We start from the raw sequence: 18,944 nt of genomic DNA, 5'->3' as shown, positions 1-18,944 counted from the left end.
CGGTAAAATTACCAATTATTTTACCGATCCAGTCTGTTATAGGGAAAACACATTTCACTCGTCCATTTCGTCTCTTTTTTACATTCGTACTTACCTATTTTGCATTGCAAAACATTATTTAAGGTGGGATTTTGCTTTTTTCACCGAAATAATTGTAATTTTTCACATTACAAGTATTTATTGATCATTGCTTTTTCGCTTCTGTTACACGCAATATAGCAGGCAAATCTTGACTAGCGTTGTCTATCATCTGTGGGTATGCAGTGTTTCAAACTATCTTAACCGAAAAATTCCAATTTTCATGTTAATTTTATTTTCCGGGTTCCACAAACCATGCACGGATAGCCCCACGAACCATGCATGCATAGCCCCACAAACCATTAATAAATAGCCCCACGAACCATTCACGGCAAGGTTAGGTTCTGTTAGGTTAGGCAAACATAGTTAAAATTGTCACGTTCTGGGAAAATAATGGCGTCATTGGAAACACTGACCGGGGGTTACATCATCGAACTCATGGAACATTTGGTTCATGTAGTCGAAGGTTATGGAGGCAAGAGCTTTTGTGCATCGCAGAGACATTAATGTCAAAAAATACATGTTTTACCGGCCGAATAAATTGAACGAAGGGAGAAACACTTCCACGACCTTTCAAAAGTCTACAGAAACTCAGTTCTGTAAGTACTTTCTCCTGTAAAATTGAAGAAATGTGTTTTCCCTATAACAGAGTGTTACCATTACCCAATTAAAAAAAATTAGTGCAAAATTCTGCCATTTTGTTGTAATTTTTATGGATAATCTCCATACCCTACTTTCTAAAAAAGTAAATGTCTAAATATGCAATTTCTTTTTCACTGCAGTCACCTTGAAACACACATTTATTAAGGAGGTCAATGAACCTTTCAGGTTCTTCAAAGACCATTTCTAATTTTATATCGGATCGGTAAATTTTATATTGGTATTGACCAAAATTTCATATCTGCCCATCCCTACAATATACTGACTGCATCACGAGTTGATTTCAATAATAATAATAATAATAATAATTAAAAGAAACAAACACTAAAAGCATACTGTACCTGAGGTACCACTTCATTGATAAAACCTGCAACACTTTCAATTATAGAACGATCGCTCACAGGCTGAGGTGCCACAACATGTCCCCCTTGTCGGCTAGTCCTACGGGGTGATTCAGCTGACATGTTGTTGTGGACTGGTCTGGAAGAAAGTAATTTGTCAAACAATCTAATACTTAAATATTAATATCATCTGCCAGCATTTGAACAGAAATTTAATATACAGTGGCATCAGTTGGATTTGCACATTGTGCCCCTCGAGCCAGAACCACGCCACCCGCTGGCAAAACTGAATGCATGCAACCTCTCAACTGAAATGGATAGATTTAATTTAATTAAAATATTTCACAATTTCAAGTCATGATGTATATGTGTTACAGATGATGTGGGAAATGTTTATCTTGTACTGCTATACATATTTCACATCTTTTGAGAAAGTTCACTTAAAAATTGCCTTCTCACATTCTGCTCATATAAGCATCGTATATAAAATTTATTTGTTCTAAAGTGCACTTACGTTGGTTCACTATAACAACACTTCTATTGTAAGTTCATTACCTATCAACTTAGCAAAAACACATAAAGTGAATACTTTCTTCATGACACATCCACCTGTATGAATGCAAATACTTACATTCACAGTAGGCAGACAGAGGTCTCAGGTGCCGACTACATGGATCTCCTCTCAATAACATGTTGTTGATCATAGTTAGCTCTATTTCAGTGGTCCACAGTGTGCATATCGAAACTTCATAACCTCGGCTTTGAAAGCTACCAAATTTGCTAGGCACTTCAGTGGCAGAATACTCATATGAAGGTACTGTACATGGCTAGGGACAAGGATGCAAAACTTTTGTTTCCTGGTATGCACCACATTCAGTAATAACAACACTGAAGGAAGTGTGCTACGTAATCAATTTATCATGGAACAGTTGACTCTTTAAGTAATGGATTTCCTTTGAAGCGTTTACTCCTTTTCTTTTCATTGTTAAAATACTATGATTATAAAGTACAAGGGCCATTCCAACATTATGTGTGTTACATGGCTGCTTTGGGTATGGGGAGAATACATTTCGGACAGTGCTGCCACCAAGAGTGATTATTTTCTTATTATTTAGTACAGGAACACAGCTCGGGTGTAACTTACTTTTTGATTCGCCCTCGTATGTTTATATAAAACAGTGCAAGTTTAGCTTAGAATTCATTCTCGGTGAGGTACCCGACTGAAATTCGCCCCTCCCATCTGTAATTTCTGCATCTGCCACTGACAGATCCTAATCATTTTTCTTGGTGAAATTTGCAAATTACATGCATTCACAAACAATTAAACCTCAATGCAATTAACGACACAAATAATTTTCAGATTTCGATGGAGCAGAACCACTTTTTTAATGTAATGCCCCACAATCATATTTACTTTTAGTTTCATTTCTTTAGTTGGCAGAAAAGGAGAAGAGAAAATTCTCCATCAACAATGGCATGTTGTCACATGCCCCAAATTTGTTTGACAAGGAGGTAAGAAAAATATACAGGACCAAAATATATTAAACATAAACACATTATAAGGTTACAAGAAGGTCTTGGGAGTTTTGTGACCTAAAGCAAAATCTTTCTCTTTTGACTGTTTTAATTGTAACAAGAAATCAATTGCAATGAACTATATTATTCATTGTTGTGCATTATGGTGAAAAAGGTAATGCTTGTTTGAATAAAGTCTCCTATCCTAATTGATCCAAATTAACTGGTAAAACTTCGGTATGGTCCCAACACCTCTCCCTCGTTTCTTTCGTCATTTTTAACATTCATACTTACCTATTCTGCATTACGAAAGATTCTTCAAGGTGGTATTTTGCTTTTTTCATGAAAATAATTTCAATTTGAGACAAGAGGAGTAATTATTGTTGTTCCTTATTTTGCTTCCGTAAGACACAATATGGCGAGACAGCTTGATTAGCATGGTACATCATCATTGGGTATGCAGTGTTTCCAACCTTGTCAACCAAAAAATCCCCACGCTCCATTCACGGATAGCCCAAGAAACAAAAAAATCCCCACGAGCCATGCACGGATAGCCCCACAAACCATGCACGGCAAGGTTAGGTTAGGTTATGTTAGGCAAACATAGTTAAAATTCTCATCTTCATGCTAAAAATGGCATGGTTGTAAACACTGACAGGAAGTTACGTCATCAAACATTCGCAACATTTGGTTCACGTAGTGCAAGGAAATGAAAGGAACGACAATTGTGCATCGGAGAGATATTTTTGTTCAAAAATACATGATTTCCCAGTGAAATAGATTGTACACAAACTTCTAAATGCTACAGAAACTCATTTCCGTAAGTAGTTTCTTGTGTAAAAATAAAGAAATCCGTTGAGACCATACCAAAGTTTCACCAATTAACTTTCAGGATAAAGCAAAATTGCAGTGTTGATCTTTATGTCAGTAGCAATGAATGGTTCAACGGAAATTTTGAAAAGTTCTCAAATTCTGTGTATTATGGCCGAGCTCTGCCATTGTATTTTTTTTTTTAAAAAAAAGACAAAAACAATAGGTTTTAAATGTTTTGCATGTGATGTGGACACTTATACTTCACTTTCTTTTTTTTCGTTTGTTCGTGTTCAAAGCAATCCAAACATTAAAAATAATGTCTACTGCTAGGAGAGTTGACTAGATGATCTGTCTTCAACCAGCTAATTAATGAAGGCTCGGGTACCCTTTTCTACACCCTCGATTTTTCGCACATTTCAAATATTCTCGTTACAAAAATTAGTTCTTCATAATAAACGATGTTTCTAAATAGCGCGGACAGTAATTTTTTACATCTACGTGCTACGAAACTTACGTTTTTTATGAAATTAAAATTCCCTGTGTAACGTCAAAAAGGTTTTTCACAACTTTATGATGGCGAATGATGCATTCATGTCACAGGCGCAAGTCTGAAGATTTCGGATCATCGATTTATGTCACAGGCGCACGTCTGATTTTTTTCTTTTTCTTCTTATGACTGACTTGTGCAATAGGAACATTTGCGATTGCGACATGTTCTTTGTGTGATATATTGGCAGATTGGACATTTCAGACATTCGATTTCATTTATGCGACTTCAGAAATTGGAAATAATAATTTTTTTTAGCAACTGCATGCCGTATAGGGGAGGGTTGCTTTTTCTAAATGACTTGTGGGATGGGATAATTTGCGACTTCTAATTTTTATGATGGGAAGGGAGTGGAGGTTGGTATTCTGTGGAAAAGGACAACAACGACTTTCAACGTAGGAGTCACTTCATTTTTGGACTTACAACGAACCATTGGTGCTAGCCCCACGAATCATTGGCGCTAGCCCCACGAACCATTGGCGTTAGCCCCACGAATCATTGGCGCTAGCCCCACGAATCATTGGCGCTAGCCCCACGGAACCATTGGCGCTAGCCCCACGAACCATTGGCGCTAGCCCCACGTACCATTGGCGCTAGCCCCACGTACCATTGGCGCTAGCCCCACGAACCATTGGCGCTAGCCCCACGAACCATTGGCGCTAGCCCCAAGAACCATTGGCGCTAGCCCCACGAACCATTGGCGCTAGCCCCACGAACCATTGACGCGTGGATAGGTTAGTTCAGTTAGGTTGAGATCGATAGTTAAAATTTGGTGTCGTGTTAGTATCACGATCTAGAAATTGGAAATAATTGCGAACCATTGGCACTAGCCCCACGAACCATTGGCGCGTGGATAGGTTAGTTCAGTTAGGTTGAGATACATAGTTAAAATTTGGTGTCGGGCGAAGCAGATACGTAAGTACGAATGTCAAAAATTGACGAAACGAAAAAATTAGAGGTGTCCGAAGGATAGTAAATTTTTACCGCAACTTTAAACGGCTGTACAGTCGTAATTACTTCTTTCCGTGCTCCATTTTTTTTTATTCACAAATGGGATCACATAACCTACGTAATGAAAGAAAAATAATTTCAAAATTCGAGGGTGTAGAATAGGGTACCCGACCCTTAATGAACTTTTTCATCTGAAATGGTTGTCTTAAATTCCTGGTATTACACATGATTAATTTGAAGAGCATGGGAAAAGAATATTGCATCCAACTGACACTGTAAATTTAAATGTCAAATGAGGCCTCCCTTATGCTGCAGTGGTAACGTCGTTGCCTTGTAATCAAGGGGTCTCAGGTTCGATACCTGTTAGGAGGCACATAGTGGTTCGGATCCCACTTTAAACTATAGGTCCAGTTCCGATTAGCCTTACTGTGCATAAAGTGGACTTAAAACACCAAAATCATTAAATGTCAAATGAACTTTGATAATTAGTGTCACCTAGAAGTAGGCTGTAGTGTTTTATATATTCTCATGTTATGCTTTTCTTTTTGTGATTTTCACATAATACAAATTTTGGCTATGTATTTTTTATTTGCATGTGTAAGATCTATTAATGTAGTATTGTGTTGTAATGTATTGACAGGTCCTATATTACCATGTAGTGCAATTTGTACACACACGGTAGTCTTTGGACACAAATAAACTAAATTAACTGGATTAAATGCCTCAATGCTAAAGGACTGAACGCTGATAACATGGCATAATGCACTACCTACTAATAAACACTCCACTTTCACTCAAATTTTCAACAAATGTACATGCCAAAATGATGTAAACCAATCGTAACAGTTCGTTATATCAGAGACACATTTCTTCGTTTTTACAGAAGAAACTACTTACGGAAATGAGTTTCTCCAAGCTTTCCAACGTTCGTCGAGGTATTTTCTTTCATCGTGGAATATATTTGAACTTTCTTTCATCGTGGAATATATTTGAACGGGAAATCATGTGTTTTTCAAAAGAAATATCTCACCCACGCACAATTGCTATTGCTTTCGCTACGTGAACTGCATGCTGCATACGTTTGATGATGTAAGCCCCTGTCAGTGTTGCCAACCCCTTTTTTTCACTATGCTTGCCTAACCTAACTTTATCGGAAATGGTTCGTGGAGCTATCCAGGAATGGTTCATGGGGCTATTCGTCAGCTACTCGTGCATAATGTATAATTTTCACACTTGACGAACACGGTAGTAGGTATTTTTCGGTGAAGAAAGTTGGAAACACTGCAAATCTACAACATGAGTCAAAATATGCCCGCCATACTGTGTGTTACAGAAGCGAAGAAAGGAATAAAAAAAATCACTCTGTATGTGAAAAATTGTGTTTGTTTTCGTGTAAAAAGCATAATGCCACCTTGAACTATGTTCCGCAATACACAATTGGTAAATACGAACCAAGCGAAACACAAAATATCCAATTTTTATGTGTCTCCGATATAACGAATGTTACCTAAACGAACTTTCCATATTGAATCGCAGGTAAGTTTATTTAGTTTAATGATCTGTGAAATCTATTCACCCAATCGTCAAGAAATAATATTGTGAAGAAAATTAGTTTTAAAGGCCAAAAATGGCAGCAGCTCAATGGGAAAATAATCTAATAGGAACTCATACAATTCTTTTCCGAAGTACATATGAGTTCTTCCGACAGTCGAGATTACGTCCGTGAACAAGGCCGAAGGTAATTTCACGTAAATACATTACATCACCATAACTGAACAGGTGTCGTTATTCTCCGACCACATCAAGTTCCATCCTACGATTACTTTTTACGTGTGTATTTGGTTACCTTACCTTTTCTGACAAGAGATATTTCTACACTTACGCAATCTGAAAATAAACGTACTAACCATTTTGTTTTTGTTTTCGAACCCATACTGCGTCTTTGTCTTAGATTGGCATTGCACACTTAAAAGTAAGACTATAAGAGTGCTCAACACTATTCGGAAACATTTTATAAATTAGCTAAGTTTATTTAAAATATAAATGACTTACCTAAAATTTCTTTCTAATCAGCTGATCAAGTTCTTTGTCAGGGTCTCCTTCTCTCTGGGCTGTTTGTTTTCATCTGTAATTTTGAGTTTCGCCGCTGTGTCGCTAGAGTCGCGATTGTCAAAAATGACGTCACGCCATATCAAATCTAAATAATATTTATTATTCACCGTGCCGAAAATTATTTCCAAGTTTCGCGTGTAAATATCTTCATTATGCAAGCATAAAGCTACCTATGTAAAAATCCGGAACGCATACGTAGCAAATTATTATTTTTTTCGATTAAACCTGTACCAGTGAAATGTGGAGCTGGAAACACTGGAGTTGGGATTCGTCTTCTGCTGTAGATCATCAACATTCACCAACTATAAAGCACAGACCGAAGAGTTATTAATCTTAAGTAGTTATAATAATAAAAAGGATAAGATGTAAGTGTTAGAACACTAGTTCATTGTTTCATATTTACAACGAAATTCTTTGGTAATAGGGTAGATTATGTTGTTTACAAATGTTGGTATGTAAGTGTTGATTACATGTGTAAACAACAGAATGCAATACATACGAAGAGAACTAACACAAGGAAGTACTGTGTCTTCATTATTATCCAGCGTAATGCTTTTATTAAAAATCTAAAACATACATCCAGGAGCGAAAACTTTGAATAACATTTTCTGTAATCAACTTTTCAATGTGAAGTTTGTGCACAGTTTCTTCCTGCAACTTGAATATGACATATTCATGTCCTACAAACGTTTAGCATTAATTCAGGCTCATTTCCAACCTTCCAAAATGTTTTCTCATCATATCCTTTTTTACACGTTGCCAACATCATCTAGCATATGGAAGTCAAGCCATGAATAAATCGGAAAAGCAAATCAAATATTTCAATAGTTAATGAAACACAGTACGTATGTGAGACTATACTTGGATGAAAAATTGAAATGCTACTTTTTTAGAAGTAGAGGATATATATTTATGTAAATTAGCGATCTGATATACCAATCAGTATCTTATAATTTGGTGTAAACATATAATTGGTACGACCAGGTTTTGGAAATCCTCCATAATAAATTTAGAATTATAGCATGGCCGGATTAAGGTGGGTGCTATTAATGCTGCAGCATAGGCCCAGATGAAAACAGACGAGAATTTTCCGAGATCTGAACAGTTTTATTTTGCTATATTAACCTGGGTAACGGTGCAATCTCGTACAAACGAATTTCTTCATTTTTACAGGAGAAAATACTTACAGAATTGAGTTTCTGTAGATTGTTGAAAGGTCGTGGATGTATTTTTTTCCCATCGTTCAATATATTTGACCGCAAATACATGTATATTTCAAGAAAACTATGCTTGCCTAACCTAACCTAACCTTGCCAGAAATGGTTCGTGGGGTTACCCGTGAATGGTTTTTGGGGCTATCCGTCAATGGTTTTTGGAGCTATCCGTCAATGGTTTTCGGGGCTATACACCAATGGTTTTCGGGGCTATGCGTCAATGGTTATTTGGGGTTCGAACCCGGAAAAAAACCGAAATCAGTAACACCAAAGTCGTACTGTTCATGTGATAAATTGAAGTTATTTTCTTCACAAGAGCAAAATCTCACCTTCAAGAACCTTTCACAATGCATAATCGGTAAGTATGATTGTTAAAAATGACGAAAGAAACGAGTGAAAAGTGTTTGTGCGAGATCGCACCAGTACCTTAACCTGAAAATAAATCTTAGAATGAAATTTACAGCCCCAATTTTGGATGCCTAGACACAGGTAGTAAATTTTTCACCTTGAAAGTTAGACAGAAAAATTCGATGGTATGCAGCATCAGGCCCAATTTCATCTTAATCTGGCCCTGAGCATGACATTGTGCAACATTGTTACTTTTTTCATATAAAACTATTTTTTTATTACAGGGAAATAGAAAAATATTATATATATATATATATATATATATATATATATAATGTACAACATACATCCACAATAAAACAAATTAACACTCAAGAAATAACCTTTTAAAACAAATATAGACCTATGTACATGAGGTAACTCCCAAATGTATATCATAGTGCAAGAAGTGTACTGTTGCTGTAATCGTCTAGTAAATAAATTGTTTATAATGTAACATTGACATGCTATAAAAACATAAGAAATGAGTGTAAAAGAGAATTTGTATTTGTTTATTTACATTGCAGGTTCCGTGTATGCTTACCAGCATCAGGAATGCTTATCCTTGCTCTTTTTTATCGACCGGAATGGCTCAGTATTCTACTGTTCTGTATTGTGACTATTGCAGCTGTAGGTCTGGGTTTTTCTTCTGTGGTGGGAGCCCACATATTATTATCTTCAAAACATTGTTCTAATTCGAGATCGCCAGCTGAACTAGAAGCAATGCAGAAATTTCTTATGGTAAGAATAGTCATTATCATGACTACATTTGTGTACAAAATTATTGTCTATAATGTTTTGCCATTGTTTTAGAAGTTATTGGATCAGTGGACATCTTTACACTGATTTACGAATCAATTTTACCAGGAAATATCCTCAGAGTATTCCAGTGTGGTGTTAACTACCGCCCAAAACAAATGTAATGAGGGAGCCTCTCCGGACAGGAACTTTTCAAACTTGCCAGGAAAAAAAGTAGTATAGAACCAATTATTGTAGAGATATTAAATCAGTTTTTTTTTTCTTCAGAAGGACGGAGCTTTTAGCATAGGTGAAATTTATACTTTTTGCCTCGAAATGTTTAGTGTTAAGAAAAGAAAATGAAGAAGAAGAAATACCTTTTTCAAAATAATTGGCATTCGGCACACACCCGTGTAGCCACGACAATAGATCGAAGTCAATTAAAAAAAAGTGGTAGTATGTGACAGTGGTACACTCCTTCAACCGTGCAAAGTTTCATTGAAAACAGAATGATACTTCCTTATGAAAAAAAATAATAACAATGTATAAGAGTAGCAGAGTTGCCAGTATACAGAAACAATTTCGAGAATTTGAATAGTAACAATGGATATGTTGTTTTCTATTTTGAGTATGTAATTCCTTTAGAGGCATACAAATGAACAAAAAACACAGAACTGAAATATTCTGTGTAGTTTTCAAGGAATGGCGAGTTAATTGCTGCCACATGGTCAAAACAAATTTTAAAAATCGAACCTCCCCCCTCCCCCATGTCCCCCCTGGAGCCTTGATCATCACACATTGCTAAAGTGTTGATTTTTAAGCATTATTGCATCTAAAATTTATATTTTACAAAAGACAGCAGTGGTTTAGAAGTTATTGCAATTTTTATAAATCTAACCCATAATATTACAAGGGGTAACAAAAGACTTTTGCAATCCCCGCTTGTTAATAACAGTAACAATGAATGTATTGTTTCATAATTCGAGTATGTCATACTTTCATATGTATACCAATAAGAAGAAGAACTGTAATATTGTGTGTATGTAATTTTCATGATATGACTCAATTTCTGTCACGTGGAGGTGGTTTCGATCAAAACCAGCCATCCCAAATGCCTCAATGTGGGTGGTTTCACTTGAAACCGGCCGTCCACTGAAAATGAAACATTCCTAATTGAAGTGTTCACATTTAGATAAAAATGAGCAAAACAATTTTAATTCTATCTTTAATTTTATTTATGTTTAAAGTGTGTCTCTCTTCTTTTTTTTTTCTTTTTTTTTTAAATGATTCAGGCTCCTGTGTAACCAATTGGTTTGTGCACTCCCGGTGGAGCCAAAAAATTCTGTGTTGACCCAGCATCGTGAGGACAATTGGAGAGCTACCTTAAAACAGCCTCTCAAAGGGCTGTTGCACCATGGAGTATAGAGTTTTAAATCAGTTTTACTTGCCTGTAACTTCTTTAAGCCAAGGCTCAATATTTTTTTGTCCATTCAGTAGTTATGCGACTGTGTTTAAGTTAATACTTTTTTTTTTATTCTAGATATCTAGGAACCTTTGATGAAATGTCAGTTTGAACAGCTTTTTCTTTTGTAATAATTTGATGCTTGCTGTATGAATATTTCAGAAAATTGTAATTATTTCTTACTTCGTCAGAGTTTTGTATTGTTTAACAAAGCTGTTAGCCATTATTTTGTAATGTAACCAGAAATTGGATTGTTAACTCAATCATATAAGTTTTTCATACCCTAATGTAACTATGTTTATTTTATTTTACACGTTACTGTTACAGAATTAATGAAAAGAGAAAAAGAAAATAATTTTGTTTACTCTCATATGAAGTATTAACTGAATCTGTAACCACCCATTTAGGCCATGTGTACATAGATGATAGCGAATTGGTTGATTGTCGGCAGACGATATCCACAGGTCAAAGGCATAGAATCATTAACTGCAATGGTCCATATAATAATATGAGACTGAAAAGTTTGCAGCTTTCTTCTTTGCTTGATACCTCAGGAAAAGATGCAAAGAACTGCTTACTTCATTGTTAAGCATGGACTTAAAACTAACACTTACTTCGTTACAGTTTGGCACATGCAGAGATGTCTTGTCTTTAAATTTCAGCAAATGATGCAGGCTTGATCAGGACTCAAACCTGGGTCTCTGGCATACCGCGTCATTTGTCTACCAACTGAGCTGCTGAGCAGGCCTTGGTTTCGCATAATTTTTCACTCATGCTGTTTTTGTGACATGGTCTCTGTCAATGTGATCTGTTGTTGCCTTCCAAGCACTGTTGATATCAACTGTTCCTAGTTTGACCTAGCTTTAGAGATGTAAGGTGTCTTACTGTTCGGAAGACAGGAGATGTGTTATGTAGGTATTTAATGAAAGGAGGGTTATTTCCACACAGGTAAAAAGCAAGAATGAAAAATGAAGCTAAACTAGGGCAAGCTCAGTTGGCAGAGCAATGGCATGGTATGACAGAAACCCACATTTGAGTTCTTGTTGATCGTTTATTTTTCTCTGAAATGTCTACGTTTCACTCAGGCGTGGATCCACTGGGAGGGTGATAGGGGCAATCGCCCCTCCCAGCTGCAAGGTTTTTGAATATAGGATTATGCCTAATATTTTTGAAGGCTCAAAGGTTGTGTCTTATATCAACAACTTTAATGTCAAGAATATTTTTCTAAGTTCGAAACATTCAACTTTATCCTGAGGTTGGTCAATCGGAACTGGACCTAGAGTTTAAATTTGGATCCGAACAACCGGCGCAATGTGCCTCAAAAGGGGATCGAGCCAGAGAACCCTTGAGAAAATAGCACTATCACCCTGATTGCCCATCCAAATAAGTTTAAATAAATATTTACGCTCTAGAAAAATACTTATGTTCAATAAATCAGTATAGACCTAATCTATTTTTTCTCCATGCACACTTTTTTTTTTACACCCAATAATAATCATTTATTCCAGCCATGGACACCTATTTTTATGAAACAATACTCTAATCACTAGAACATGAAAGTCAGCTTGGTTCCTTTTTACAGTATGATATTTGTTTATATAAAACTGTGCAATTGTAAGTTAGAAAGGCTATTCGGGGAGGTGAGATACCTGACTGATATTCGCCCCTCCCAACTGTAACTTCTGCATCCCCCACTGGTATGCAGTGGGGGATGTACAGAGTTGTACAATCAAAATATTGGGATCCTATCACCACTGCCGACTTCTGTGGTGGAGAGGTTAGTACACCATGCAACAACGCCAAGCATCTCGGGTTTGAATCCCAACCTGGGCATAGATGTTCTTTCTGAGTGTCCTTTCATCATATCATCACTTATCCTCATCTTCGCAATTACAGTCTATCCTGGGTATCTCTGCAGTGAGCGAATGAAAACAAATCTGCATAAGTAGTGACTCAAAAGAGCTTGGCCAATGAACGTGAATATAAGTGACCAAAATGCCATATAAAATAAACCAATTCAAACCTGTCACCAGCGCACAGATTCAAGAGATTTCCATTAGCAAGCATTACCATGAGATTACCAATCCCTTCAATAGATCGCTACCAGCCAATTCACCATCTCCTATGTACACATGGACGTAGAGAAGTCATTGTTACCACTTTTCTTATTAGGAAAGAGAATCCATCAAACGGAAGCAGCTACAGCATCATCGGTTTCCTGTGGTCTTCGGCCGTGTCATTGACGGAGCTCTCCAGCAGTTGATAGACTACGCTCTGAGAGATTTTGTGGGAAAATGGCTTAATAACTTGGCCTTCAATTCTGATGCATTGCTACAATCCATGAAGTGAGTAACACTGGTTTCTAGTCACAGGAATAGGTTTGATGTTGAGCAATTTTATTTTGTATTCAGCTCTCAATCATACAGACAGGCTCAAATCACATAAAAAAAGGTAAAACAATGTTTGTATTTTATGCCTATCTAAACTAATTGTGATGATGAAAATGTCTAGGTAAAGAACTCAAACTTGCAGCTTTCAGTAGCGAGATTTTGAGTCGGTCACTCAACACAGTGGCTATTTCCCACTCCTTGTGTACTGCATGCTCTCACTGTCAGTCTGTCTAGCCCCCTCCTCTTCATACGCATATCCAAACCACATCAACCATGCCTTATCTATCCTGTTCCCATCAAAAACAAAATATGAATGTTATTACCTATCAGTAGTGGCCCATATAAAGTTTTTAATTGTCGGTAAATTTGGTGATAATTGTACAAAACTGATATTTGTATCAGTAGCCTGAAAGCTAGTGCAAAATTCTACCATTTTGTTATTTTTTCAGGAGTACTAACCTATCATTCATGTGAAGTACATATAATAAGAAATACACATGTATCTGTGTGTGTGTGAATGAGTGAGTGAGGCACATGTCCTTTCCTTGATTTTACATTTTCCTGCATTATACATTTAATTTTCCCAGCCCTGATGCAACAAAATGTTACTATTCTTTACTGAGTATTAAACTTTGCCACTTATTTAACTTAACTTTAACTGCAGTGTCTGAAAAATATGTGTGGATGTTCCACTGAAATTTATTTTTCAAAGCACATACGTTTATATTAATGTTAGTGTGAAACATCATATTGTTCAAGTGCAATTTTTTTGCCAAATTGTTCACTCTTATAATTAGTATGATATAGTCTTATAAAGTCAAAGTCTAAAAACACAGTGTCATTTTCTAATGTAATACTCATTGAAGTCACCTAGCCACAAACATTAATTAAGGAACCATTCATGTTCTTCTAGGAACACTTGGAATTTTATATTAGATTGGTAGAATATTATCAGCATTGGTAAATTTCATAACAACAAATATTTTATATGCAACATAGGAAGTAATTAGTTACATTCTTCATTTCCTAATATGATGGCTTTTTTACTATTTCAGTGTGACATGGTATAGAACAATATAACTAAAGTTTTTAGTTAGTGTTTTGAAATGATTTCTGTAGCATTCAAGTTTTACTATTGTAATCTTTGTTTCATTCAGGGAGGACATTTGGATTGGAGTTCAGAATCTACGAGAACGTCTCTCAAAAGTAGATCAAGCAAAACTAGTTGCATGTGACTTGATAACTAAGGTCACAAACCATTTTGAGCAGATAAGGATAGCTCAGGTTGCTGTGTGAGTATTATTCCATGCTGCATGTTACTATATTGTGTTAGAACCAACTTCCATGGTGCAGTGATTAGCACAATATGCTATGATGCCAGGGATCCTGAGTTCGAATCCCAGCCTTGGCATGGGTGATCGTTGTGAGTATCCTTTCATCATATAATCATAACTCATCCTCATCTTCATTAATCTAAAGTGACAGAAAAGCAAAGTGAAATATACTAAATCAATCAGTCAATCAATATATTATCTTAGAGAATTGTTTCTCAACGATGGGTGCGATCCACTGCCGGGTCACGAGGGGGCATTTGGTAAGTCGTGTTTGGTAAGTTGTGCTCGAAAATTTATTTACCGTGTCTTAAAAACCTATTACATTTCAATTTCTAAGATATATTGTTTTAACAATTGTACGTAGTTCAAAAACTCAAGGGAATCTGATATCTGCTATTTTTATTTCGGTCACAGCAATGAGTTCTTAAGTATCTGTGTTTCACATACACATAGACTTAAGGTGTCACTCAATATTTCCGACCGCCTGTGTGTGTGTGTGTGTGTGGTATATGCAGTTGCTAGAATAAAGTATGTGTAATTTGTTTAAGCAGGCGTAAAAGAGGGTTTCTTAAAGTACTCGATGTTAGCAAAAATATGATTATAAATTGGGTGCACGCCCCTACAAGTAATTCTTCTGGTGCCCATGCTTAGGGGTCCCATGAAGTGTAATATCCTTTCCCAGACTGAAAAAGGTTCAGAACCACTGTCTTAGAGCCATTGAGTGTTCTGTTTCATTCGGGTCATTGATATGAACTACTGTATTTACTCATGTATAATGTGCACTTTTGTTTCCAAATTTTGCACCCAAAAACTTTGGTGCATATTATGCACGGAATATTTTTTTCAAGTTTACGGAACCCTACCATGTTATATATCACTGTTTGATTTGATTTGATTTGTTGTTTTAAGTCCACTTTATGCACAGTAAGGCTAATCGGGACTGGACCTACAGTTTAAAGTGGGATCCGAACCACTTGTGCATCCACCGGGTATTGAACCCGGGACCCCTTGATTGCAAGGCGACGACGCAACCACTGCGCCATCGGGGAGGCTTATATATCATTGTAAAGCTTGAATTCTGTAGTTTCTGAATATGGCAACCGTATTCCATTCAAGATGGCGACACTAATGTGAATGCAGTTGAAATAAATTCATCACAAAATGAAGAAACGTTCCGATTTTTGTGGTGCTTTGGATGATAGAAAAGATAAGGAGAAGAAAAATAATAATTAAAATATATTACTGGCCAAATAATATGACATGTATGGATTGTGTAAAAGCTTTAATGAAAGAAATTTTGATCTCCGTTTCTACTATTACAGAATAAATAAGGTGGTTAAAGAATGAAAACTTTGGGATGCTAAATGCAATGGAGGAAGAGGGGGAGGTAGCTTGGGTTGGTGACTTACTGTTTACACAAGAGGATATTCTCCTCTTGGTCCACATAGCGACAGGTGGCTCATTGAATAGGTATGATGTCACTAGCTCTTGATTGGCATAGCAACAGCTTTACGACCTACAACTAAGAAAGCCATTTCTTGAACCTGGATTGTACTGCGCATTATACACGAGATAAAATCTTTTGTCACTTTTCCCCATCAAAAACCAGGGTGTGCATTATACACGCGTAAATACGGTAATTGATAATTTTGGAGATTGACTTTATCAGCGTTTTCTCTTTACTTGAAAAAAAAAAAAATATTTAAGTTTGTTGTGGTTCTTATAAATGAAAAACAAAATTCATCATTTTTAAAGAAATATTTTACATCACCTCTCTAGGTTAGTCACAGTAACAAGAATGGAGAATGACTTGATGAATCAGGATAATCGAACATAAATCAAAATTCATGTGTACTACTTTTGAAATATAGATTGAAATATTCATTTGATGTACAGGTTCTTCATAATGCCATCTCTTCGTGTTTAGCAGATCTTTAATCATACAAGATAGAATATTGCTGGGCACTCCTGTGGTGCCACTATTTTCAATCATTTCCTCCAAAATTTTGTTTTTTATATTAATTTTGGTGGCCAATGCCATCATCCTCATTGGAACTTGTTGCGTTGTTGCTTGGTGCATTTCTGTTGTCTTTTGTTCCTCCATTGCTGCTAGGTGCTCTGTTGAGAAGCATGGCAAAATTAACTTCCTAGATGTCGGACAACCCTTACCACCACCACAACCAACTCCCAGTAGCAAAAGTAGGTAGTTTGCCTTCGCCTACAATCCTACCACATCCAACTGGCTCTCCAAAGCTCTCTACCCCTACAAGATCCAAAGAGTGCACAAACCAAGTGCCAAAATAGCTGATAAACTAAACAAACATCAACGATGCTTCCTCTCCTCCCTTGACAACCGAGGTGTCTATAATGCAGTATGTTAGTGCAAGGCTCATTACATTGGCAGATCCATCAGACCAATCAATGAGAGAATTCAACAGCACCTAACTGATGCAAAAAAGAAGTCCAACCCATCACTGGACTTGCAAAACATATCAAATACAACAGCCATAAAATCGAAAAAAATGCATGTCAAATACAAAGGGCACACACTCATAGACACTAAGATCAAGGAAACGCATGCCATCATACACTTCCAACCCGAACTGGACATCGATAGTGGACAAGCACACCATGCATGAATTCTCCTACTGCAGCAACCCAAAGTCGTTCATCAAAATCCCCCCCAAAAAGAATTGTTCATCACACACATACACAAATATAGTTCGGATAAAAAATAGTTTGGATAAAAACACAGTAATGGTTTTTTGTTTGAATGTTGATAATTTGATTTTTTTAAAATTAAATTTTCGAAATTTGTAAGCTTTACACCAGAGGTGGTAACTTGAAATAAATTTTGGGGAGAGGCAAGGTTGGTATAAACAATATTTTATATATGTAATTATATACATAATATCTCCCCCCCCCTTCTGCCCCTGAAGTCAGCACCTATGCTTTACACAACGAAAACTGACAGTATTTTACAATTATCCAGTCAGTCGTAGCACAGGAACACTTACAAGAAACAAATTGTTCCTGAAATCATCCAACACTAAAACTAAGCTCGCATGTCAGAAGTTCCGAGCCAACTCGAAATTACCACAAAGAAAACACCAGACATTGTTTACCACTGGCCGAGATGCCAACAATCGAAAGGCACATGACAGTTGAAACCTTTCATTGAAGTTGAAATTAAATAAGAGACTATGACAGGATGAAGCACGACTCACATTCTTGTTTGCTACAGGAGTACTTGTGGATGTTCTTAAATCATGAAGTAGATGCTGAACATGTAATAACCATAACTAAAAATAAATAACAAGTCAATCAAACGAAATGATACCCCATTTTTGTGTGAAAATATGGTAGCTAATCTATAAAATGTTGTCCTTCCAAAAAAATTCCCATGATGCACGTATGCTGTGGGCACCCCTGGCAGCAATTAACACAGGTGAACTGCAAGTGACACAGATACAGGCAGACAGGTGACAACAGCGCACAACAGAAACGTGCCAAGCAACAAAGTAACAAGTTCCAAAGAGGGCGGTGGCCGTGGCCACCAAAATGAATAGATTAAACAAAGAACGTCTTCACGGGAACCATGAGTACTAAGTTTCTCTGTAATTAATTTTTTCTCGTAATTTATATTTCAGGGAAGGCAGAGAGCACCAGTTACCTGTCTTCATGCTGTCTCCTCATTTGATGTCCAATGGGAAAGAGGAGGATTACTTACGAAAAGTTGCTGAATTAACAATTGTTCTATTGTTACCACGTGGGTACTCGGCTAGTGCACCAGTCAAGCATCTGCTCAGGGAAGTCCTGGCATGTGCCAGTGAGTATTAGAAATACAAGCATTGAAGAAGGCAGGCATTACTTTTTATTAGCTAGTGCAGTTTTATTTAGGTTGTTTAATTGCAGTTAGTAACAGTTTCTTGAATGTTTGTGTAACCACTGTTTCACAAAGAGAAAAATATTTAAAAAGTACTCACAAGTGATTCTGATGTCGACGAAAAATGTTTTGGTTAAGTAGTTGTACTTTGGAAACAGAACCACTTGTACACTTGACATTAAGAAATAGTGCTTCGTGCCATGTATCGTCACCTTCACTAATAGTCAACGTGTGCCTTATATTAACATTCCATCGGTTGCACCTGGAAACGTAACAAGATCGGTTGTGCTGTATCTGCGAGATACTAGTACGATTTTAGTAACATATTCAGCATTACTTTTTTTACTTTCACCTTCTTAAAGTTTCGAATAACCACTTTTTGTAGATATAATATAATATAGCTGTATTAGATTATTTGGTACCTTATTTTACTTTAGTACTGCATATAATGATTCTTAAGCACCTTAAAAACCTCCATTTACCACCGTATATTCTATTTATTGTCATCTTACAACA

The 18,944-nt window shown here is 36.5% G+C and overlaps 2 protein-coding genes across 5 annotated transcripts in view; one reads left to right on the top strand and one right to left on the bottom strand.

Moving 5' to 3' along the window:
* The window catches only part of LOC145997294 (breast carcinoma-amplified sequence 3 homolog), a 67,776-nt gene extending 60,734 nt beyond the window's left edge, over positions 1–7,042 (bottom strand). For 3 of the 4 annotated variants that reach the window (XM_083134191.1, XM_083134189.1, XM_083134192.1), the window contains exons 1-2: positions 6,958–7,042; positions 1,080–1,218 (exon numbers count right to left, since the gene is read on the bottom strand). In XM_083134191.1, the coding sequence (XP_082990317.1) occupies positions 1,080–1,202 (123 nt within the window). In that variant the 5' untranslated portion in view covers positions 1,203–1,218; positions 6,958–7,042. The remainder of the gene's footprint in view (positions 1–1,079; positions 1,219–6,957) is intronic. The other variant, XM_083134190.1, reaches the window with a different exon arrangement.
* Positions 7,043–7,096: 54 nt separating this feature from the next.
* Positions 7,097–18,944, top strand: part of snz (sorting nexin snazarus) — a 69,313-nt gene continuing 57,465 nt past the window's right edge. Inside the window, exons 1-5 of the mRNA XM_083134188.1 lie at positions 7,097–7,382; positions 9,146–9,359; positions 12,991–13,163; positions 14,366–14,500; positions 18,193–18,371. Of these exons, the coding sequence (XP_082990314.1) occupies positions 7,381–7,382; positions 9,146–9,359; positions 12,991–13,163; positions 14,366–14,500; positions 18,193–18,371 (703 nt within the window). The 5' untranslated portion in view covers positions 7,097–7,380. The remainder of the gene's footprint in view (positions 7,383–9,145; positions 9,360–12,990; positions 13,164–14,365; positions 14,501–18,192; positions 18,372–18,944) is intronic.

Source organism: Lepisma saccharinum, chromosome 13 (assembly GCF_977018435.1).
Source record: "Lepisma saccharinum chromosome 13, izLepSacc3.1, whole genome shotgun sequence".
In the NCBI taxonomy this organism is placed as follows: Eukaryota; Metazoa; Arthropoda; class Insecta; order Zygentoma; family Lepismatidae; genus Lepisma; species Lepisma saccharinum.
Note: the sequence above shows the minus strand (reverse complement) of the source record. Positions and strands in the feature narration are given on the sequence as shown.